General features: G+C 40.1%; 1 protein-coding gene across 19 annotated transcripts in view; it reads right to left on the reverse strand.

Moving 5' to 3' along the window:
* Positions 1-1473: 1473 nt before the first annotated feature.
* The window catches only part of KIAA0319, a 61269-nt gene continuing 38298 nt past the window's right edge, over positions 1474-24444 (reverse strand). For 16 of the 19 annotated variants that reach the window (XM_083827213.1, XM_083827202.1, XM_083827216.1 and 13 more), the window contains 11 exons: positions 22777-22909; positions 21759-21907; positions 19701-19852; positions 18410-18548; positions 17011-17170; positions 15536-15678; positions 14126-14248; positions 11427-11517; positions 9170-9261; positions 8143-8331; positions 1474-3986 (listed from right to left, as the gene is read on the reverse strand). In XM_083827213.1, the coding sequence (XP_083683339.1) occupies positions 8153-8331; positions 9170-9261; positions 11427-11517; positions 14126-14248; positions 15536-15678; positions 17011-17170; positions 18410-18548; positions 19701-19852; positions 21759-21907; positions 22777-22909 (1361 nt within the window). In that variant the 3' untranslated portion in view covers positions 1474-3986; positions 8143-8152. Of the gene's footprint in view, positions 3987-4791; positions 5218-8142; positions 8332-9169; positions 9262-11426; positions 11518-14125; positions 14249-15535; positions 15679-17010; positions 17171-18409; positions 18549-19700; positions 19853-21758; positions 21908-22776; positions 22910-24444 lie in introns of those variants that run through there. The other 3 variants (XR_014580855.1, XM_083827212.1, XM_083827206.1) reach the window with 3 other exon arrangements.

Raw genomic sequence — 24444 nt, forward strand, 5'->3', positions numbered from 1 at the left:
CTGGTAACACCAAGCCAGTAGAGTTAAAAAAAAAAAAACAAACAAAAAAACAACAACCAGTGCTACTCAGAAGTATTTCAAAAGTATTTCAAGTTTGACCAATATCTATCTATTTAATTTTGAGTAGCTGGTTCTTGTTCATTACCACTTATCACTAAGATCTTGGCATTTAAGTAAATGCTTAACCAGGCTAGAATCCTGTGGCCTATTAACTTTCCCTGGCAATTTTTAAAAACACATTTTACGCTTGTATGATTAAATGTTTTCATAATCAAGCTTTGCAGAATGCAAATGGTTTGCAAATTGTAGAATAGTTTATACTGTTCTAAAACCACCAGGCACATACTACTGGGAATCGGGCAATCTTGTAAGTTAAAAAAAAAAAAATCTCCAGTTAATTTGGTGTTGAAGTAACCATCTCCCTGTAACTGGCAGTTTTATGTATAACTGATCATGTCCTTTATCCTAGCCCTACTGCTTATAGAAAGCTTACAAAGATTTATATATGGTGTTCAGAAGGTTTAAGTAAAATTTTAGCACTTGTTTAAAGTGTTCCTTGTCAGAACTTCTGTCTAGGGCCTTCCAAGACACGAGAAGTTGGTGTGAGCATGTAGCAAATAGTTTTTTCATTGTGCCACTGAATCCTGAAGCACCTTAGCAGACCTGCTGCTGTGCTTTCTGTTGCACACATTCGAGGCTTTCATCTGCCTACTTCAGGGAAACGGGGAGGCTGCTGCTACTACTAAAACTTACAGTGCAATAACAAATGGGCAGATTCCATTCTTCAGTAAAGGACATTGTGTATCTCATCAACCTATTCAGCAACTGGTATTCCCTTGTAGGAGTCAAGTTTATGAATGTAAGAAATGCAACATATACTGTGACACCATATATCCAAATACACTTTAAAAGTTGCTTTTATGGTGTGTTTCTCCTTAGGGAGGGACACTTGAATTTCACAGTACCTTTTATCATCACGATTTAGCACAAGCTTTATAGACACCAATGCATGGATTCCTTTCTCATTCAGGAACAGGCAGTATAATCTACCCCTAGCTTACAGGGATATTTTGGGTTATATTGCACGCTAGCACCACTGATTATCACAAAGCAGCCGCTGTACTTACAAACAGTCAAGTACTGCATTTGCTATAGAATGAACCACAAAACTGCTCAACCTCCCACACTTTCAAGACAGCTGGTGAATACTCATGTACAGCCAATTACACCAAGGACAAGTAGAACATGGAAACTCCGTGAGCTACAGTGAAAGAGCTTTTCTGCTCCCTGACTTACTGAATTATGCCATCTTTCTGCAAAAGGATACCTTTTTGCTTTGTCAATAGCAAGGCAAAGGATCAGATATCACACTGCTTTTGTGAGTACAGACTTAACCTATGCTATGAAGCTTGTCTCTCTTAGCCCAGCTTGAGTGTTTAGTCCAATACACAACACATCTAAAACAAGTTCTTAGAAGGAGAGACAAAACTTTATTTTTTAACTAATAGTTACATAAATGTAATGGTTTCAACTCAGAAATAGTTCCAGTTACAATAAGTTCTCATTTGCAATAAGTAACACTTTCTAGAAACAGATTCTTCATATAAAATCTGCAATAGCTCACCCATCCACCTACAGGGAGAAGTGCTTCCATACAGAGACAAACTACTGATTTGTGGCTCATCTGTACTTGACACAAAGCCTATGCAAAATAAAGTTTTGTTTGTTTTTAATTTTATTTCTCAGCTTCAAGGTTCCCTTCCCTGCCACAGGGAGTTCACGACCTAAAAGTTGTATGAAATAGTTGGTTTTTTTTTCTTTTTTTTTTTTTTGCTGCAGAGGTATGGGAGTAGTATTCTAGTTACAGATCAATAATAGGCAATTGCTGATGTTAAGAAATTAATTCATTTCTACATTGTTTCCCTTCTTTCATAGGAAGGTTTTCCTCTCTCAATCCTCATAAAAATGTCTCAAAAGACTAAAGTAGTTGTCATTTTGTAACTGACATCTGAATGCTCCAGCTGACTACAGCCCATTATCAGTATATTGAGGGGCAAAACTAGTTTCATGTGAGGCTTAAAAGAGTAATAGGAAATTTGCCTAAGAAAATTATTTCAAGAACTTAAGAATAGTCTAAAGAAGGTTCAAGTTCATCATGTGTGTACTTTTGTTTGCTGCAACAGACCAAGAAAAAAGTCATCATAAAAGCAACCACATCTGACAGAACAGAACAGGTGCTTGATGAGTAGCTGTATGTCTCTGTCAGAGGGAGATGCTCAACTCCTGTTTACCTGAAAGGATGCAGTTGAAAGTGTATTCTCACACATGAGACAGTAACAATCTTTTTTTTCCCCTCCCCAAGTAAACTCCTCTATAACTAGACTTCACATTTTGCTTGGATTTCTCAGCAATCTACTCAGTTAAAATGAAAGGTTGAACCAGAGGACAACAGGCTTTGTATGCGCACTTCAGCAGACTTGCCCAGGTAAGTTTCAGTTTGTACAGCAGTTGTATTTTGGTTAAGAAAAATTAAAAACACAAAACTGTTTGCAGCATGGCAGTGTTCAGTACTGAACATGATTAACGCGTCAGGCAGTTAATGGCAAGGAAGTTTTTTTTTCTAAATATACTCCCTTCTTAAAATGCAATGAAGGCAGCCTTTTTACATAGCTGGACAACCTCTATGTGTGCATGTATTGGCACCTATAAACGTAAAACGAAGATGCAAATGAAAATCAAGTACTTACACCAAGGCTATGATGCACTCTAAGTACTGGCACACTGCCTACTAAGAGAGGCATCTTACCAGTGCTAAGCTGTCAATTTATTCTTTATTTTCAATGGACTTTGCACCCTACATAGCAAGCTGTATCTCAGAAGAGCACAGGAGACTGCTGGGATGCAGTACATCCCTATTTCAGAAAGAGGATGGCAGTAATCTCTATGCTTAAAAGAAAATTGTGTGGAAATGTGAGGACTGAGTTATCTGCTTAAACCATCATAACCCAAAACAGAAAGCTAGCAGCAGTCCTGAATTCTGCCATAGTGTTTTCAGCTTAAGAGTTAACTTTCCTACCCCTTCTCTCTACCTGACATGCTCTAGAAATAAGTATTACACTGAATCAAGATAAAGGCTTGCTATATTCACTCCTAAATTCTTGACAAAATTATGCTTGGCCAAATGACACCAACATGTGATATCACAAATTCAGAGCCAGAAACTGTTATTTTAAACTTTGGTGCAAGTTCCATACTAACAGCAAGCCTGGTGTTATGTATGATGAAAGACTTTTCCTTCCAAGGATATGGAAGAATTAAACCAGTACAATTAGAAGCTGCTCAAAAATCCAGCTTTCAGAACACAGCTAAAATACTGTTAGCCACAAAAACATTGAAGTGTCATCTAGAGAACAGAATTCAGTAAGCAGCTTCAACTTGGTAAGGCTTTAAGCAATAAGAAACATTAGACTAGTTTCTTACTTGTTAAGAGTGAGAAATATTTAGACAAATCATGCAGACATTCTCATGGTACATGAGCTTGCCACTGGTCTGAAGATCGGAGCCCACAGTGTGTCCATGTGGGAGATTTATTTTTTTTTTAATTCCTTGAAAGAACCATCTCCTAGACTTCAACACCAGGCTTTGAAAATGTAAAATAAACCCAACACACAAGTGACTGACTTCATAAAACTGAAGGATGCTGACTGCACTGACATGTACTAAAAGATAAGTTCATAGACAAAGGCACACTAGATATTTAGCAGAAGCAGCAAAGGAAAGATGCTGTGGAAGAAAAAGCTGGACAGCAGAGAATATAGAGCATAATACTAAGGGCTAGCTGAAGTTTGTCCTGTTGAGTCTTCTTACTGTAAGAAGAATGTATTCCTGTTGTATGTGAGAGGCCTGTATGTGGCATGAAGCCCTGGATCTCAGCATTTGGTGGGGAGATCAAATCTATTGCAGTCAAGTATTCGGGTTCCCAGCTCCTGCAGAAGAAACACAAAGAACATGAGAAAGATGTTGCAACAGAAGAAATTAATGCCCTTCAGGTTGTGAAAAGTTATCAAAGAACAGGGAAGAAAAGTTTCTTAAGAAGTTTGAAACTACAGGAGACTGTGACCTGCTGAAAGAAAATGGTGGCCATGCATCATAGTTACAAGGCTGGGGTTGAAATCCAAACAGCAGCACTACAGCCTACCTGTGCTCACATCTCCACCCAAACAGACCTCCCAAGGATTAAAACAGTTGTCCAGACCTTAGGGTTGCATGGAGCTCTGCTATCTAGAAGTAGCTCTAGCACCTGAAAACACTAGTGGATAGATATCATAGCTGCAAGTGTGCCCAGCTGGTAGAACCCTTTTAACAACTAGGTATGTTACAAGAGGAGCCCAACAGGCAGGCAGCACTGTATTTGGGGATGTGAGCAGATCAATATAAGGAATTGTGCCCTGTCTCTGGCTAAGAGACAGCCCTGTCTTAAGGCTGTGCAAGGGGAAGGAAAGCCCGAATCTGTTCTTGAGCTGACTGACACAAATAACTCACAAGATAAAGGAGACTGGACCCTTGTCCAGTCAGCTCAGAGTGGAAGAACCTTCCCCCATTCCCTTATACGCCCCTATAAAACAGACAAAATGCTCTGGGGTTGGAGAATAAAGAGAGACAGGATCCTGGAAAAACCAATCATATAAAGTTGATGCACCCACTTGCATGCATGAGAACCATTCTCACAAGAAAAGCACATAAGGTAACGGTAACTGGAGATTCCCTACTGAGAGGCACTGAAGCACTCACCTATTTGCTGTCCAGATAATTTCTCAAGAGAACTTCGCTGCCTACCAGGAGCTTGCATTGTGAACTCCCTGAAAGGCTGCTGAGCTTGCTGAAACTATAGATTATCATCCAGTCCTACTATTCCATGTATAATGATAATGCAACAAGGCAACTTAGAACCATCAAGAGACTATATATCCCTTGGAGCAAGGTTAAAAGGCTCAGGAGCACAGGTGGTATTCTCTTCTGTCCCTCCAGCCAGTTGGAGAGGTTCAGGAAGGAGACAAACTGAAAGGGTGAATGCTTGGCTGCACAGTTGGTGCCATACTCAAGGATTTGGCTTCTGTGATCGCGGATCTATATTTGAAAAGCCAAGTCTGTTGGGAGTTGATGGGAGTCATCTGACCAAGTGGGTCAAAGGCATCTTCACCAAAAAGCTGGCCAGACCTGTAACAAGGGCTTTAAATTAAAATTTTGCAGGGGCAGGGGGTGGAGTTTGGAGTAAGAGAGAAGAGTCAGGGGGTGTTGATGTTATGTACCAACAGGGAAACACCTGTGAAATGCCTTAATGGAATTAGGGCTTGTTCCTCTAAAAATGTGACATTGTCAACAGCACAACTAAAGTGCCTCTATATCAATATATGCAGCATAGGTAACAAAAAGGAGGAGTTAGCTTTCCATCTGTACAGTGGCTGCCATGATCTAATTGCTGTCGCTGAAACTTGGTGGGACTAATCACATTACTGGAACCAGTCAGCCTCACCTCAGTGCCTGGTAAGACCATGGAACAGATCCTCTTGGAAGTTAAGTGGAAGTATATGGAAGACACAGAGGTGATTAAGAGACAGCCAACCTCATGAAGTTCAACAAGGGTCCTGCACCTGTAGCGCAGGATGTCCCTGCCCATGGCCAGGGCTTGGACTAGATGACCTTTAAAGGTCCGTTCCCACCCAAACCATTTTATGGTTCTCTGAGTAATGGCACTGTAGCTGATGCAAAGTTGTAGCTGCTTGTGCAATTTCCATTCCTTCTTTAAATGCATACTTCCAAGAGCATAATTCCTGCTAGAACATTTTAGGAATTTGCAGAGAATGGATTAAGCCCCAAATGCTGATTTTAAAAAGGAAAAAAAAAAAGTTTTGGAAGTATTTTGTGTGGGTCTTAACTTTCTTCAGGAATGCATTAAAAGTGAATACTGCATTACTGTGCTAACACATCTGGAGCAGAAATTGAAAGGGATCAAAAGCTGGCCTGCCTTTTATTGACCAAGTTTAATTAAATACAGACACTCATACACAATGAGGGGGAAGAGAACATAGAATGAGAAAGTAGATTTGTTTCAATAAATATCCTAAAACCCATACATAAAGTTTGGCTTTTAAAGAAAGCAAATCAGACCATTTATATCACATTTTGCTGGAGGACAAAAGAAAAACATGGAAAACACTTGCATCAACCCTTTTCAGCTCTTCACAGCCTCTCCCATCACTATGACTATGAAGGCCACATGCAGCTCTCCACAGAAACGCAGGGCTGGGCACGGGATAAACACTCCTCAGTGTGCTACTAATAACTTCACAGACATCTGCTGCAAGAGAATCAAAGGTATGAAACCAGGGAGGATGCAAATCATGAGCATGCCACATTGTTGCCATTTTTGATTACTAATTCCATCCAACCCAGTCAGTTCTGACTTCAGTCTGCCAGACTCCATTACCAAGAGACACAAAAGTCACAGTATTCAATCCAGCCATTCTTCTGTGTCAGAATTCTATGTAAGATTGAGAAAGTCCCAGAATTCTCTACCAAGTTATTCGTCATGATGGAGTGGTTTATGTCCCCTGCCTGACTTTTCTGATCTGCTCCCCATGATCTCTACAGTGCTCTACCCTTCTTCATTAATGGATTCTCCACCATCAGATTAAACAAAACAAACAACAAAAACTCACCAAGCAAACAAACAAAACCCTGTCTGAAACGCTCCAAAGAGGAATGTTTTCTCAAACAGATCATTTCTCCAGCTCAGCCCAAGACCTCCAACATGTCTGTAACAAACCCCCAGGAAAGGCTGACAGTGCCACAGATGTCCCCACAAATGAGGCTTACATGTAAAAGCCTGATCTTCTGTATGGAATTTCAAGAACAGTGCCGGGGAAAGAGCTTTAAAGCATAACAAACCCATTGAAAAGAAATTATCCAGACTGCAAACAAGAACAGCAACATCAGAACTCAAGCACACCTAACTTTCCTAAATACCTAAAGGAATCTCTTTATGCCAATATATCTAAACACTGAACAACTACAGGGGAAAAAGTAAAACAATTTAATGTTCAAGCTAAACCACAATAATTACCCAAGACAGTGAAGGTAAGTGTTGAAACTTCTGTTCCACACATGGTACTTTGCCACAAGCATTTAACTGTGCAAACACCTGGGACGTTCTTTAATTAAGCACTGAGGCTTACAGATTCAAAGTCAGCTGAGGGCTTGGCCTTAAAAGGTCCACAGCTCCTTAAAAATGCTAAGGAAAAGGTTGTCTGGGATGTTCAAAATGCTTATGAAGGCACATGGCGCTGAGTCTTCCCTGCATCTCTGCTACTGGTTGCTGGTGGACATGGCAGACTCTAGAGAAAGTAAAAGTACTTTCATCATTACAGAAGCAACCTAAGGTTGGACTTCCCTGCAGCCATCATACCTTTCACGTAAATACAGAGAACACTGCATCCCACAGGACACAGATCTGTCACATTAGTTTACAGCTCAGTACAACTGCTAGATTGCAAACCTCTTTTAAAAACAGATGTTTTCATCTGATGATCACTACCCTAGAAAAAGAAGTCACGAAGCACATTCAGAGAGAAAAAAAAACCTACAAATATTCCTTCTGTGTTCCTGATCTAAACTGAAAATTAAGATGGAGCCTGCAGTCACATATTGCTCTCTATAGCTGTAACAGAATTTACATATGTTGGCTTTTGCTGTTTTAGGTCAGCTTCATAACCCCATTGCTCCTCTGAGAAAAAGACAGGAGCACAGGATACAAATTTATATACATCTCAATTACCACTGTTAGCGGCGTAACAGCCCTGGCTAGTTTTGTAGCAGTGATACAAGAAAAACATCTTTCTGAAGTTCACACAAACATCAGCATGGAACACATGAGAAATAAAACTTGCTTTTCCTTGTTCCTTGTGGTGGCAACAGGAGTTAGCTGACCATAAAATACTTCCTCCACCCTTCCCCACCACTGTGCTAGATATCTACTCTTTCACCTGCAATTAGCTGATATTTTAGAAAGCTTTTGATTTGGAAAAACAGAAGTGGGCCAACATGTTTTAGATGTGTTGGATCAGCGTGTCTTGTGCTTTTTACCCTCATTCAGTTATCTGTCTTTGGAGTTGTAGTGGAAAGAAACTCCATTTCTGATTGATCCATTCAAAAGGGTTTTAGGATTCTCTCTTTCAATCTTTTCTCTGCTGAAGATAGTGTCCTGATCACTGTCAAACTCTGATTCGGAGACCATCAGACTGGAGTTGTGTTCTGTACTTCTGTGTTTTATACCTAACCAAAAAAAAAAAAAGGCAAAACAAGCTCATTAGAAAAATTTCACTATTAACAACTTAATCATGATATCCTCTGCTGAGATATTAAAAATAATTGAAAACACTCTCTGCAGTCCAGCCTGTACCACTACCCATGTCAAAAGCTGGTCTAAGAGGTATAAAATACTGTCAGACAGATACTCTTTTGACCTCAGTGCAGCCCCACTAGTTTATGGCTCTAAAAAGTGAATATAATTCTAATAGGCTGAATCTGGAAATTAGCTTGTTTAACCAGCTACCTGATTTAAGTGACTGGTAATGAAAGGTCAAGATTTCTACTGAAATGTTACAACTATCTTTCTAGGACAGCAATTTCTAAGGATGATTTTATTTCCCTGCATTCCAGTATTTCTCTTGCTAAAAACTGAAATAAGGTAAATTAAAACGTATTTGAACAGAGCAGCTGAAGTCTCTAATGTTTAACAGGGCACTTACGGTCCAGAGGGAAGTATTGTGTGCACAAATAAAAACAGATCCAAATTATAAGGTGTGTGTGAGGGGAAAGGAGGTTATATGTAAGAAGTCTGTGGGACAATTAGATGGTCTAAATTAAGGTTAATGAAGAAGCTCAGAGCTTTACTTGAGCCGAAGGACCCGTGCAAGAAATGAAGTGATTCTTGACCAACCATTTCCCCATTTATGTTTGCCTCTGTCATTCTCAACCTTGTACTCCAGCTTCCAGACTCCTTTTGATTGCAAGTGCCAACTAAAAACATTAACTGTAAGGCTGGTGGATGAGTTCACAGCTTAAAGATTCACTGCTTAAATAAACCCCCAGTGAAAGAGAGAGCTCTTACCATATTTGGGTCGCAGCTCCATTCTCTCCTGCTCATCTATGTTATCTAGGATGGTATATTTTGTTTTCTTTCTTATCTTTGTCCTCTTCCTGCTAAAAAAAAAAGGTTACCAAAAAGATTATTTAGCTTTCACATACACACATAGATCTGCTCCTTCTCCTTTACTGTACACATAGCTACATGCCCCATATACAGAGCCTCAAAAAGAACCTCCAGTCAGAAAGAGCTACTCTAGTATATACCTGTAAAAAGCAGCTGCACAATCTGGACCAGAGGATAGCATTTACTTGATCTGTCTGATATATAGAGATGAAGAAAGAGTGACTTGTTTCCCTAACCCAAAGGAGTTCAGTTTGTTCAATTTCAACACAGTAATTAGACACAAGATAGACACACTCATTAGTTTCCAAATAGAATTTCTGTAAGAAGTGTTTCATTCCTAAACTAAATTGTTTAGGTATCTTTTTTGTTGCTGTTGTTTATTTGGTTGGTTGTTTTAAAACTAAGAGAATTCAAGTAGAGCTTGTCTCATTATATTTACAGAAAGGAACAGTCAAAAATGGAGATTGGCTCCTTCATATACATGCAGGGACAAAGCACTACTGGTCTGTAGCCAAAACCTGACCTAGTCTTTCCTCATTTAAATCCTTCTTCTGCATTCACTTCTACGATGTGGTAAATCTTTACCTTAAGTTTTAGCTGTTTGCCAGAGTTACCTTTCTGCTTTCTACCTTACTGACTGTAGAAAGATTTGGAGCTAGAGGAACAGACAGGGCTGTTTGTTTTAATGAACAGGGAACAACTGAAGGATTTCAGAGTAAAAGTAAGGGCATTCATGCATGAAACAAAGTGGGGCGCCTCCTAGAAGATGCTGTCACACCTCAGGCAAAAAAATATAATTTTTTGGGGGGGGAGTGGGGTGGGGTGGGCAGGGAGCATGTGCCTTTTTTCTTGGCAAGATTTTTAACTCTGATATCTGAAAAAGCACTCCCAGACACCACAGGTCAGATGTAACTTTTATATTTGAGAAGCAGCTACCTCTCAGTTGGCATCACAGCAACAGCCAGCCACCTGGCTTCCCCTCTACATTCTTTAGAAAAATTATTTCATTTGGCAAGTCATCAAAGCCTTTAAAATCCCCAAATTCCAGACGAATTTTGGACTAAAATGCATCTTCTTCCTGTAGTTTCAACAATACAAAGGGCATCTCTTGCCATCTTGTCCTGTGCAGCACTACCCTCCTCTTTTCACATGTATCTGCATCACGCAACACTCATTCTGGCACCAGCCATGTGAAGACAAAGGCATGGAAGCAGATGAACTCCATAAACACTCCCTTTCCCATCAAATCCACACAAGCCTGCAAGGCTGTGCCTCATGCTGATATGAGATACCCTTCTATTTAAACCTTTCTACTAACAGCACTGTTCCTTCAACCATAAAAAAAGGAAAGCAGTATACCAAGTCCAATGCATTTCAAACAGCACCCCTTACATGCTGCAAAGACACCCTAGACCAAGTTAAAAATCAAGAAAAATTTTGATAGCATCTCATTTTTGATAATACCTGAATACCTTTTTGCTGTGCTTTTTTGTGAAGCAGCAAAAACACTCTTTAGTGACAACACTTGAAAGGATTGTTACTTCAAAGAATTTCTTAATGGCTTACTAGGAAAGACAACAGGATGTGGGGAGTGACATGCAGAGGGAAATATGACATACAGTGGTAGGAAAAACTGTTTAGGGAAAGAATCAGTAAGTATTTTGAGACAGATTCTTGGCTCAGAAAAGAAGCTTTTCAAGGCTCCTATCCTTGCCTGCCAGCCAGATACAGCCCACATATCCATTTTTCCTGTCAAAGACAGACACCAGGTTGGGAGCAGCTCCCTTTGCAAGGCCCAGAACACTCCTATCTCAGTGACCTTCAGGATGTACCTCTTTTTTTCTTAGCATGGAGTACCTGGAGGACTCAGAGACCAGGAAGATGTGCAGTACACACTCAGCATTTTTCCATAAATAAGCTCTTAATTTGAAGGATACTCCAGCACTGGCTTTTTATTTCTCAAAATGCAGAAGAATACACATAGCCTCAGACAGATACTCCTTTTTTCAAAAAAGCACATCTTTACAGAAACAGCTACAGGAAGCTCTTCAAGTGTCTGAGAAGTTGAGTGGTTTAGTGCTAAGGACTGGACTAAAATGTGGCAGCTGTGTGCAGTTGTTGCTTACACCCGCTCAAAATGAAACATATTATGTACCTTTTGCAGCAGCAGATGCAGAACCAGGCAAGCCCTATTGTGACCACAATCAAAATAAAAGCAGATAGAGTCACATAGAGTATACTCCACTCTGAAAAAAGAAGCACAACATTTCTTTGTAAAGTAATATGGATAGGATAATTTCAAGTACTTCTCTATTAAATACTTCTCCGATCCTGGGCAATGGAGAGTGCCAACAGGATTTTAGCAGAACATGGCACCTACGTATGTTCTCAGAAGAATACTCAAATATTCTTAAGTTTCCATACTGAAAATGCTCACGTTCAAAACTTTTCCTCTACCCCATCCCTTTTACAATATCAGGATATGCAAATTTTACATAGGAGCTGGAAGCCAAGAAGGTCATGTAACCACCTCAGCCATCATTCTCTAACTAAAGCAAGCTTAAGTGTACTCTGTCAGTCATTTTAGCAGCACCATAAGAGAGCAGATGATTAGTGATACATCCTTCTACCTACATGCTTAGATTTTTAAATCCTGGAAAATCTAAGGGGGATTCAGAGAGATGTGCAGTAATGCGAATCTCCCACATGCATATACTATTTCAGTGTTGTTACTGCACTATGGAACAACAGAGCATTAAAGGCAGGACTGCAGGAAGCCCCAGCCTCAGGCTTAAAAACATACTGTCCCATTTCATTTGGGCAATTACCAACCACTAATCACTAACAGCCAGACACGTGCCCCACAGCTACTTAATGGCTTGTAGCAAATGGCACATTTCCTATTAATTTCTACAGAACTACCTGAAGACTCGCGCATTGCCCAGCAAAACGTCTCCAAGTCTGCACAGTACTGAAAGTTCAGCTTTATTTGATCTTAGACCAATTTAATTACATTAAAATTGTGAAATACTTTAATTAGAGAGTTCCTATACAATATCAAATTGGCTTAGTTGATTTGTTAGGTATGCCACAGAACACCAACATGATTAAATTGCACCTGGGAAATAGAGTCTCGTTTCATCAATACACACACTATCAAACAACCCTTCCATCTGGCCCAAAATTGTCTCAAACTCTCTCCCTTGGCAATGACAGTTTTTATAATTCCCCGGCCCACATCTCAGACAGTGATATGTTTTTAATTCAAGCTCCTAAAATATTTAAAATATTAAAAATAAAGACTACTATAAAATAAAGACTTTATCATTTCAAGACATTAGTTAAATAATTCCAAGATATTGTTTCCTACAGAAGGCTATTTGGGGGGGGGCATGGGGAAACAGTGACAAAGGATGAGAAAAAGGCTGAGGTACTTAACACCTTCTTTGCCTCAGTCTTTAGTAGTAAGATGAGTTGTTCTCTGGGTACCCAGACCCCTGAGCTGGTAGATAGGGATGGGGAGCAGAATGAAGCCCTCATAATCCACGAGGAAATGGTTAGTGACCTGTTACACCACATAGACACACAAAAGTCTATGGGGCCAGATGGGATCCACCCAAGGGTACTGAGGAAGCTGGTGGAAGTGCCACTTTCTGTCATTTATCAACAGTCTTGGCTAGCAGGGGATGTCCCAGTTGACTGGAGGCTAGCAAATGTGATGCCCATCTACAAGAAGAGCTGGAAGGAGGACCAGGGGAACTGCAGGCCTGTCACTCTGACCCTGGCGCTGGGGAAGCTTATGGAGCAGAACATCAAAGTGCCATCTTGCAGAACCTACAGGACAACCAGTTGATAAGGCTCAGTACGCATGGGGAAGGCAGGTTCTGCTTGACTAACCTGATCTTCTTCTATGACAAGGTGATGCACTTAGTGGATGAAGGAAAGGCTGTGGATGTTGCCTACTTAGACTTCAGCAAAGCTTTTGACGCCGTTTCCCACAGCATTCTTCAGGAGAAACTGGCTGCTCATGGCTTGGACTGGCGTACGCTTCACTGGGTAAAAAAACTGGCTGGGTGGCTGGGCCCAAGGAGTTGTGGTGAATACAGTTAAATCCAGTTGGCAACTGGTCACGAGTGGTGTCCCCCACAGCTCAGTATGGGGGCTGGTTCTCTTTAATATCCTTATCAATGATCTGGAAGAAGGGATCGACTGCACTCTAAATTTGCAGACAGCACTAAGATGGACATGAGTGTTGATCTGCCTGAGCGTCCAAAATGGGCAACAAAACTGGTGAAGGGTCTAGAAAACAAGCCTTATGAGGAACTGCTGAGAAAACTGGGGTTTTTTAGCCTAGAGAAAAGGAGGCTCAGGGGAGACCTTATCGCTCTACAACTACCTCAGAGGAAGCTGCAGTGAGATGGGGGTCAGGCTCTTCTCCCAAGCAAGAAGCAATAGAACATGAGGAAATGGCCTCAAGTTGTGCCAGGGGAAGTTTAGGTTGGATGAAATGGTTGTGAAGCATCGAAACAAGCTGCCCAGGCAAGTGGTTGAGTCACCATCCCTGGAATTATTCAAAAAATGTGTAGATGTGGTGCTTAGGAACATGGTTTAGTGGAAGACTTGGTAATACTAGTTTAATGGTTGAACTTGACGATCTTAGAGGTCTTTTTCAACCCAAACAATTATATGATTCTATCATTTTGGTAGGCTGTAGGCTGAACAATAAAGAGACTGTTCTAACCCTTCCTCAGCATCTACCTCCTATGTAAATACCCCACTCTGATGGCAAATATTCAACAGTCTCACAAAAAGACAAATGATTCTTGGAATACATCCCACAACGTGCAAACTCACCACAATTACTCTCGCCATCATTTAGGTAACGATGAATCAAGTTTTCCATCCACAGCTGGTAGCAAATGCAGCGCTTTGTTATAGGGTCACAGTGTCCATGTCCAGAGCATTTTAAAAGACATGCTATGAATAATGCAAACAGATTAGTTGTGTAAATGGTCAACTTGCCATGCATTCTCTTACTGTGAGGACTAGATTGGTGGTAAAGCACCTAGTTCATAACATTCTGATATTTTATAATCTCTTATCTTTGATGTTACATATTAAATAGCTGCACAGTTCAGCAGGCTGTGAAAAGATGAGAATATCTTACACATACAATACTGAAATTATATCCAAGTCAACATCAGCTTATTCCAAACAGAAGTAAAGATGAGTTGAAGTTACAGAGTTCAGACCTCCTCCTTTCTTTATGACATATTTATAAGATCTTCTGAAGTACCTGAGAACTAAAGAACATTAGTATTCTCAGATAGTGTAAGGAAAGCATCACACTGATAAACTATAGTGTATTTCAGTATTTCAAAACTCAATTCCAGCAACTGAGGCCTGAACATTTATGTATTATTTGCTTACAGTAATACCTGTTTTTAGATCAATGTGCCACATTAGAATAAAATAAATAATAAAAAAAAAGGTTATCCCCCTTAAACTTACAGTAGCAGATTTGCTATGTCAGGAAAACATTAAGGACCACTTTCAAGTGATACCTACACATTTTGGTAATCCAAGTACATTTACAATAAAACAAATCCTTTCCAACAGGTGAACAAAGCCAGAATTTATTACAGAATTTATGACTATTTAAGTGCTAGAGTTTATTCACTCTGTTTTCATTTGGATCACAGTCTCCTAATTTTAAATCTAAGAGGTAGTCATATCTGTAATATCTGAGGATCATAAAGGGTTCACATTACTAGCGTAGTTTAATATAAGGCTAGGTTTTGAAGTTCAGGATTCTTTTAGGAGAAAAGAAAAAGTTCATTATGAGAAACCTCAGAGGCCTCTCTGTGATGCAAATATAACCTCATTAGAAGACGAGGTTAAACCACAACGATGACCTGACCATTTTGCCTGCTATAGACAGATAAAAACAAATTACATTACAAGCCCATCACTGAACACTAAAAGCCTTGAACGAACCAGACATTGAACATTCTATATTATGGCTACATTAGGTTTTGTCCATCTTCCAACAAAAGATGGTATGAGAGGGGTACCTTTCTCCTCATTCCTCAAGACTTCCTGATGCACAACAGATAAGACTAACAGCATGCAAAAGCATTTATTTTAACAGAACACAAGTACTGGCACCAGTCTGTCACAAATGAGCATGCATTTTAAGTATTGTCTTCAATGTCATCTTTCAGAAAGAAAAATCCAAGCCCAGACACCAGATGGCAAACATACCAGCCGTGTCAACCCGCAAGACTTTAAAAAGCAGAAAGTCAGCCTTCTCTTTCAAAAGCTGCACATGCAGAGTTCGAGAGACATCTGATGCCTTGAACACCTTGGAAGGATGCCCGTTCTGGACATAGAATACAACTGCAGTGCTGCAGAGAGAACAGCATAGGTTAGGACTATGGTCAAAGATTACTTTTGTCAGGCATTTAATTTACAGCCTTTGTTTTGCTTTGTTTTGCTTGTTTTCTGTATCACCAATACAGATGCAGCAACTCTGTCCACGTCCATCCAAATGTCATGACTACTGTACTTCATTCTGACCCAGAAGCACCAATAGTTCTATGACTCCTTGGTTTCACAGAAAAACGTTGAGAACAACAAGAAATTAATTCCCTCCTTGGTCTTCCTGACTCTCACTTTAAGAGAAGTATATATGCAATGCTTGCTTTCCCTCCTCTTGTCTAGAACCTGCCACAAAGCACTCTGAAGCAGTGAGAGTAACTTTAGAAAACTGAATTTAAGAAAAGGAAAAACATAGGACCAACAGAAACTTGTGGCAGCTTTTTATTTTATTTTATTGGGTAGTGTTGATCTCATCCCATGTCACATGCTTCAGGGAACATCTGAAGCTGAAAATCAATAGCTGGAAGATGTGATTAAAGTATTATAGCTATACATGCTATATTTATTTTTTCCCCCTTTCCTTTCAATTTTATGAGGTTTCCAGAGAAGTGAATAGATAACAAAATAGATTTTAAATCACCAAGCAGTTAGCAATAAGTAATTTAAAGTAAGATAACTCATGTCAACAGGTTTTTAATCAATCATTCTGTGAAGTTCTTCTGGCTACATAAAGCCATTTCCACCCCTCTAACCCAAGCAAAGCAGGTATCTGCTTTGAGTAAGATACTACATGTAGCATACAACATACTACAAAGTCTGCTGTTTTCTCTGTGAACAAGGATTTTTGTTATCAGTTACCTGGAAAAAAATAAGTAAAGTACTTAGAGTATCAAAACCTTAGAGAGGAAATAGAAAAAAAATACAATAAAACGAGTTTGAGCAGATACAGCTGGAAACTTATTTTGAAATACAGTACTTGCTTCTCTATGAGAAGGTCTGTCTGTCTTATTCCAGCCAGCATTCACAAAAAATAATAGTACAATATGGAACAGAGACACTGGAATTTCTGCATGTGCTTTCTTCAAAGGAAATGAAAAAAAAAATTAAGGGAATAAAAAAACCTGATCGCCTGTATGGAAGTTTGTTTGTTTTAAATAAAACATTTCAGACCTAAGCCTTTGGAGAGCTCACTTCATCAATCTTCTACCACAGAAGAAGAATAACTTCTGAAAGTATATACTGTTGAGAGCTACAGCGTCTCTGGTAATCTTTTCTACATTATTTTGTAACTAAATATGAGCTATGAGACAGTCAATGAAAATCACAAATCTTCTTGGCACAGCAGGGCATCTTTGTACCTTATATCTGAGTAGGCTTGTATCTTCTGAACTTTGATATCTGAATCCAAGACATTCAGTAATACAGCCAGTTGTCTCACCAGGGTGTCCTTCTGCTGTTCACTCAGCTGTCCCACTCCAACTTGCAAAATCAGCTCCACCAGACCACTCCTTTTGGGATCTAACAGGAGAAGAAGATGATATGCTATCAGAGTTTGGCAAATGTTTCATTATCAACTGAAGACAACGCTCAGTACCAAAAATATTTATTAATACTGTATTTTCCTGCTTAAGACCAACATCTCTTACAATCCATCCCTTTTGTGTTCTTAGAAAACTACTAAGATAGCCTACATCTCCACATTGCTTCTGAAATAAATCTGGTACGTCCTAAGATAGCAACCCTTCTTTTACTGGTTGGAAAAAGGCATTTCAGTGAGTACTTCAGTTCAGCATTACTGTATTTTTGCACAGAATAACAACTTCTGTTTCACTAAATGCTGCCATCTTAAGGTAAACACTACGTGAGTCTAATTCTTAAGCTCCCTGCTAGTGATCTACTATGATCTACTACTGGCTACCAACCAGAAAAAGGACTCAAAGATGAACTCACACGGTAGTATGCAAAACTGTGTGAGTCTAAATGAGGATGGTCAGCTTCAGAAATAACAAATATATTTCCCTTCAAAAAAATGAAGAGTTGTTAAGTAATATTTGCACTTCTAGAGTGCTCTGCAAACTAAACGAGCTTCACAGATATGCAATGAGAATTCTGAGCCAACTATCATGTCTACATTCAGCGACAAAGTGAGGAATAAATAAAATCTTTGCTCAGGAACCAGTCAAATAAGAACTCTGTGACAGACCCATGACTTCACACTAATATCCTGAGACCTCAACTTATACTTCTATCATATAGCCGTCTAGATTACAATTGAAAACAAGACTACATATGAGCAATATCAGACCATGAAAAGCCAATTTAAAAAAAAACCTGAAAGTCTTTGGGGTTATTGTCCTTCAAAATAAAGAAGGAAAAAAATAACACAAGTACACTTTCAACAATCAAACATGTTATTGCAGCATTTGCACCTAAACTTCATGCTCAGCTCTCATCTTTCTAACTGCTGAACTAGTTAACAACCAGAAAAAAAAATGCAAGAAATGAAAAGCAACAGAGTAACCAAGTGAAAACATTAACTAAGAAGTATGATTTTCATATCTCCAATGTACAGCAATGATGTAAATGAGAGAACAATCTTGATGTGCCTTGTTCTCCACACACAGGTTGACTGAGAGGTAGGAAGATAGACAGACTTAGTGTTTTAACCTGAGAGAATCTTGTCAACACTGAAATAAGGGAAAAGGAGAACAAAGATGAGGTATTCACAACGTATCGATGACCTTTTAATTGTCATACCAGGCCGCACTTCAACAGTAGCAGAGTCAATATCTGAATCTCCTTTGGCATCTGTCACTTTCAAGTGAAAAGTATAGGTTCCTTCCACCAGATTGGTTAGCTGCAATACTGCCTCATGGTCTGAGCCACGGATCACATCCTGAAAAAAAAAGAGGTACAAGAATGATTATACCCTCAGAGAAAGTTGCAGGTGTGACTATCAACTCAGATATCTAATATAACAGTGCTGGTCCTTGCTTTGGCTTTTGGACAAAGTGATGTGCCCCCAGTTTATACCACAATAATACAAAGTTGGAAGTGGGAGTTAAATGAGGATGTCTGCACACAGTAAGAATGCTTTTTCATAAAAACAAACAAAAAAAACCCACACGACTCAGATATAACAGCTGACATCCTCAAGTACTCATCTGCCTGAAGATCTGACAGTTACATTAGTATTTCTGAATCCTTAGTTCTGCTTTCTTACATACTAAATCCTAAATTATTTCCTCTCCTTGGTGTTTATGTATTTCCAACAACCATCTCTGCCAGCTCTAACTTAAACCTCTTCAGTTCTCCCCATATCCTTACGTGAATTGCTTCTCTAAGTGTTGCTATCATTTTGCTGTTTCTCCTCTCCCAGTTCTTGCCAATTTGCCACTGACTTTCTGGCTGTGAAGAGCTGCCTACAACGCTTTGTGGGAATAGGCAAATGAAGAACTTATCACAGTTTTAGTAGCTGATATGTAAACTTCAGTTTATCAAGAGTAATTCAGCTGTCTGCCCACACCCAGAGAAGACTCCACTGCCCTAATGTCCAGGCTATTCCCTGTAATCTGCTAGGCAAGATTCTACTCATCCAGCACTAAACACCATTTTTATTATAACAAACTGGCTATCTCACCTCATCTGGTACTAGACAGAATTCCTTCGTATTTATTGGCACTTCTCGCTCTCTCAGAGCTTTCCTGTTTTGGAACACCTGCATTTCACATTATTTTCTTTCAAACATACTAGGTCATTACTATTGCTGGTTAGTTGTGACGGGTCATGACTTTATTCTTCTGTCTCAAGTCTTTCCCAACTAAATCTGGACTGCTGCAGTCCTCTTAACCAAGATATTCAATAGCTGTACTGGAAACACCACCAGGCTTCTTGAACCAAAGCATCAGAGAGAGCTGGGAAGACAAACCAGAAATAGATACTATCCCTCTCATAGCAGCTCGTGAGTCATTATCTGCTTGCCCTGCTGCAGTGAAGCTACATGCATAATTCAAAATTTGACTCCAGTTATAGCCTTCAAGAAACTTACCCCAGCTGCTGGACTTTGACCATCCCGGATCCACAAATACGACACAATCCCCTGGTCATCGGAAGATCTTGAGCCATCCAAAGTAACAGAGTTATTGGGAAGCACCAGCACATGCTTCCCACCAGCATGTGCCCGGGGTGGACTGTTGTTTTCTAGCCATGAAAATAGTGGAAGAAAAGGATTTGCTTTCAAATCATGTGAGATGTGACATGCAATTGCCAAAACACCCACACTGCAATTCTCTACCTGATGATTACAGGCAGTAGCAAGAGAATCTTGTGCCAAATGGACAGGGAAATGATAAGGAAGTATCCAGAATTTGGCTCTGAGATTATTATAATCTAACAAAAGCAGAGCTGCACTGTGAGTAGAATAGCAACAAGAAATACCATCCAAAAAGATCTTTGACAAAAAGCATTGTGGGATACTCTATTTACAGTCTCACAGTAACATCAGATCTCAGTCAAGCAAAATTTTTTTCTATCTGCCTTAGAAACCCAGCCTAGCATGACATCACCATGCTGGGCTCTTCTCTCTTTCAGAGACCATCACTCATTTCTTAATAGAGGCCTGTGTAAAGCCCTTACATTTTCACAATGTCTATAATAAAGCAGAGTGTATCCACTAGTAAATACAGTTCCCAAATGCTTTTTGCTCATTGTAAGCAGTGAAGTTTGAGCATGCATTCGAAGTACAGCCAAAAACACCAGAGAAACATGCAAACATTTTCTTTCCAGAAGCCAGACGTCACTGGACTTTTTTTGTAGAACATAACTGATAAGACAGAGTACCACGAAGCTGTGACACTAAACGTAATACCTCACTGGTCTGAATATTAGGTTGGATGTAAATCATTCCACTTTGGGCAGATGTCCAGTGCATTGGCTGTAACTCTGTGCTTCAGAACAGCACAGTTCTCTGTGATAGAGGCAATCTTCTTGCCTCTTCCTAATCAGCCGGGTTTAAACTTGGCCACTGGAGCACTTATGCTTTTTAATATTGAGCCTGTGACTGTAATCAGTACACGCTGTGGCTATAGTCCAATGCACAAATGAGGCCATGAGATAAATTTGGGCAGAACTGTTGCCATGTATTTCTGATTGAAGACCTAATTGAAGCTCCGAACAGTTCAACTGATGATGCGCATGGGTAAAAATGAGTTCAGCTCCCTCTCCAAGATGCATTCATTCTTCAGTGATCTCACAGTGAAAAAGAAACAAGTCTGTACTGTTTTAGAGAAAGTCAGCAGCTAAGATTCTGATGCAACTCTTCTATTATTTCATAAATGGCACTGGTATCACATTTTCAGTCAGAGTGCGTTGCTCCCCTCAGAAAACAAGGTATGCAAAACAAAGCTTAACTCTGTAAATTGGAAATCTATCAGGCCACCTTCTTTAAAAGGAGGCATAGGCCCATACAGACTGCTAAATTACTCCCAAAGGAACAAACTGGGTTAAAAGATCATTAGGTTATCATCACTTACAAACTCAAGGATTTAACACTGGGCAAAAGCTATGAAATCTGTCAGAGTACCTGCCAGTATCTTACGCAATAGGTCCTACAGCCCTACAGCCTTTTCCACAGCATGCATACCAGGTGGGGGGGGGAACATAACTGTTTAGCAAAATCAAAATAAATACAGGTCTTTTAATGTTAAGTTTTAAAGTAGAAATTGGCATATCATGAAACCTCATTTCTTGGATGAGACTTAAAACCAAGTGAAATTGCTTTTCTGATCAAAGCTTAACTTTAAGAGTAAAATTAAAACATATCCTCTTATGGAACTAGAGGCCCCATGGTCAAAAATATTTTGGAGTATTTTTATTACACCTAATTCTACATGTATTTAACTTGGAAAAAAATGCAGGAAGTGAAGCAGTTTTACCAGTTAATCTGAATATTCCGTTATTACAAAACAATGGCAACTCTTCTTGAACACCCTTGAAACATGACAACAAATGCATTATCTGTTTCTGTTCCAATTTCTTTTACATTGTCAGTGATTGAATTAACTGGCAAATTGCCTATCACATCCTAAGCAGCAGCAACTAGGCTTACCTTCCTTCACAGTAATTGACAGCACAGATGCACTGCTTAAACCCTGCTGGTCTTTTACCGTCAGCCTGAAGCGATAGGTGCCAACCCGAAGACCAGTCACAGTTGCTACTGCTTTGTCACCATTTTCCATTTGTACAAAGCTTGGCCCACTGAAACAAAACATCTCATGAAAAATAATCCTGCAAAGCCAGACTAATTTTTCCTCTAAGCGGCACCACTCATACCATTTGTCATTATGGATGCTGGGGTTCTACCACTTCTACAAGCATTGATAATAAGAGAATTACAACAATGAATTTAGATCAGAATGTATAATTCAGTCTTTTGCAAGACTTTGAAAACATGCAAACAACACATACCCTGTAATTAGAAAAGCAGAAAATGGAGCCCAAGAGTCCAGCCTCCTTGCTGTACTATTCCATAAGAGCATGCAAATACTGTTGGTTTAACAGCCACTTACAACAGGGCCAGAGTGCCACCAAAACTCTTTCTGTACCACGGACAGGACAGTGGCACAAGCTAATACCTTCATCCTTTTATTAAAGATCAATTAGCTTGATCCTTACTACAAACTTCTGTAAAGTATTTTCAATCATTATTCAAGAGTGTTTTAGTCATCTACTAATGAAAGCTCAGGCTAAATAGATTGTGATTTTACTTTGTTATTCAATGAATAGAAGTGACTGAGAAAGCACTTAACAGTAGAAAAAAAAGAGTACATTACAGGAAAGTACCCAAGCCTGTTACTCACTTTATTGAGAGATATGGGAGTTTATGTAACTTTTTCATAAAATAACTTCGTAACTTAAGATGACACAGAGAAAAACATAGGCAGGCCAATCTGAACATAAAATTCTTGTCTCTCACCCTATTACCACCTGAGAAGGAAACGCCTCAAATCAGTTCTCAAATACTGCGTCACCCAACACAACTGCTTAAGAGGCTCTGGAACTCAAGCACTTTCACTTTTTTTTCTTTTTTCTTTTTAAACCAGAGATAGTCATCTCTCTCAAGATACCTGATATTTTCCCAGTGATAGAAGACAATGCCTTGGTCATCTTGGCTTCTACTTCCATCCAGTGTTGTACTTTCTACTGGGAAGGTCAATTCCTTGTCAGGGCCAGCCACTGCTATTGGAGGACTGTTATTTTCTGTAAAAATAGTATTTAGTGCATCACATTTGCTAGCTAGTCACCATCAAGGACTGTCAAACAGAGGAAAGATTTTACACAGAATATTAGATTACAAGCCTCGTATATCGGCTCAAAGGCGTAAATCACAAAATGGTTGAGGTTGGAAGGGACCTCTGGAGGGCATCTGGTCCAACCAACCTGCTCAGACAGGGACACCTAGAGCAGGTTGCCCAGGACCATGTCCAGACAGCTTCCAAAGATATCCAAGGAGGGTGTCTCCACAACCTCTCTGTGCAACCTGTGGCAGTGCTCCGTCACCGACCCGTACAGTAAAGAAGTGCTTCCTGATGTTTAGATGACACCTCCTGTGTTCCAGGTTGTGCCCACTGCCTCTCGTCTTGTCACTGGGCACCACTGAAAAGGGTATGGCTCTGTCTTCTTGCACTCTTCTTTCAGTTATTTATAGACATTGGTAAGATACCCCTGAGCCTCCTCTTCTCCAGGCTGAACAGTCCCAGCTCTCTCAGCCTTTCCCCACAGGAGAGATGCTCCAGTCCCTTCGTCACCTTTGTGGCCATTCATTGTGCTCTCTCAAATAGCTCCATGTCTCTCATGTGTAGTCCAGACCTGGACATAGTACTCACTCCGCTGGCAGCCTCACCAAAACTGACTAGAAGGTAATTACCTGGCTGTATCTACTAATGTAGCCAAGAATGCCATTAGCCTTCTTTGTGGCAAGGGCACACTGCTGATTCATGTTCAGTTTGGTGTCCACCAGGAGCCCCAAGCCATTTTCTGCAAAGCTGCTTTTCAGCTGGGTGACCCCCAGAACATAATGGTGCCTGGGGTTGTTCCTCCCCAGGGTACAGGACTCCACACTTCTCCTTGTTGAATTTCATGAAGTTTGTCAGCCCACTTCTCCAGCCTGTCTAGGTCCCTCTGGATGGCTACATGACCCTCTGGTGAGTCAGACACCACTTTTTTCATCATCCACAAATTTACTGAGGGTGCACTCTACCTCACTGTCCAGATCATTTATGAAGTTCTTGAACAGGACAGGACCTAATATTGACCCATGTGGTACTCTGATCATTACAGGCCTCCATCTAGGCTTTGCACCAGTGATCACTAACCTCTGGGCTCAGCCATTCAGCCAGTTTTCAACCTACCTCACTGCCTGCTCACCCAGACCATAATTCAGCAGATTCCATGAGTATCTTAGTGGAATCTTATGGGGAACAGCATCAAAGGCCTTACTAAAGTCCTGGAAGACAATATCCACTGCTCTCCCCTTATCTAATAGGGTGGTCATTTCACCACAGAAGCTTATCAGGCTGGTCAGGTATGACTTCCCCTTGATGAATCCATGCTGACTGCTCCTGATGACTTTCTTGTCCTTCCTGTGCTTGCAAACGGTTTCCAGGATTAGGTGTTCCATCACCTTCCCATGGATATACTTGTGAGTCACAAGTCTAATGTGCTCAAACCAGCAAATAGTAGGTGGGAGAAATGAGCTTTTTAACAAGCCGAATTCCACAGCAAGTACTCCCCTT

The sequence above is a fragment of the Anser anser genome (genome assembly GCF_964211835.1).
Source record: "Anser anser genome assembly, chromosome: 2".
Taxonomy (NCBI): Eukaryota; Metazoa; Chordata; class Aves; order Anseriformes; family Anatidae; genus Anser; species Anser anser.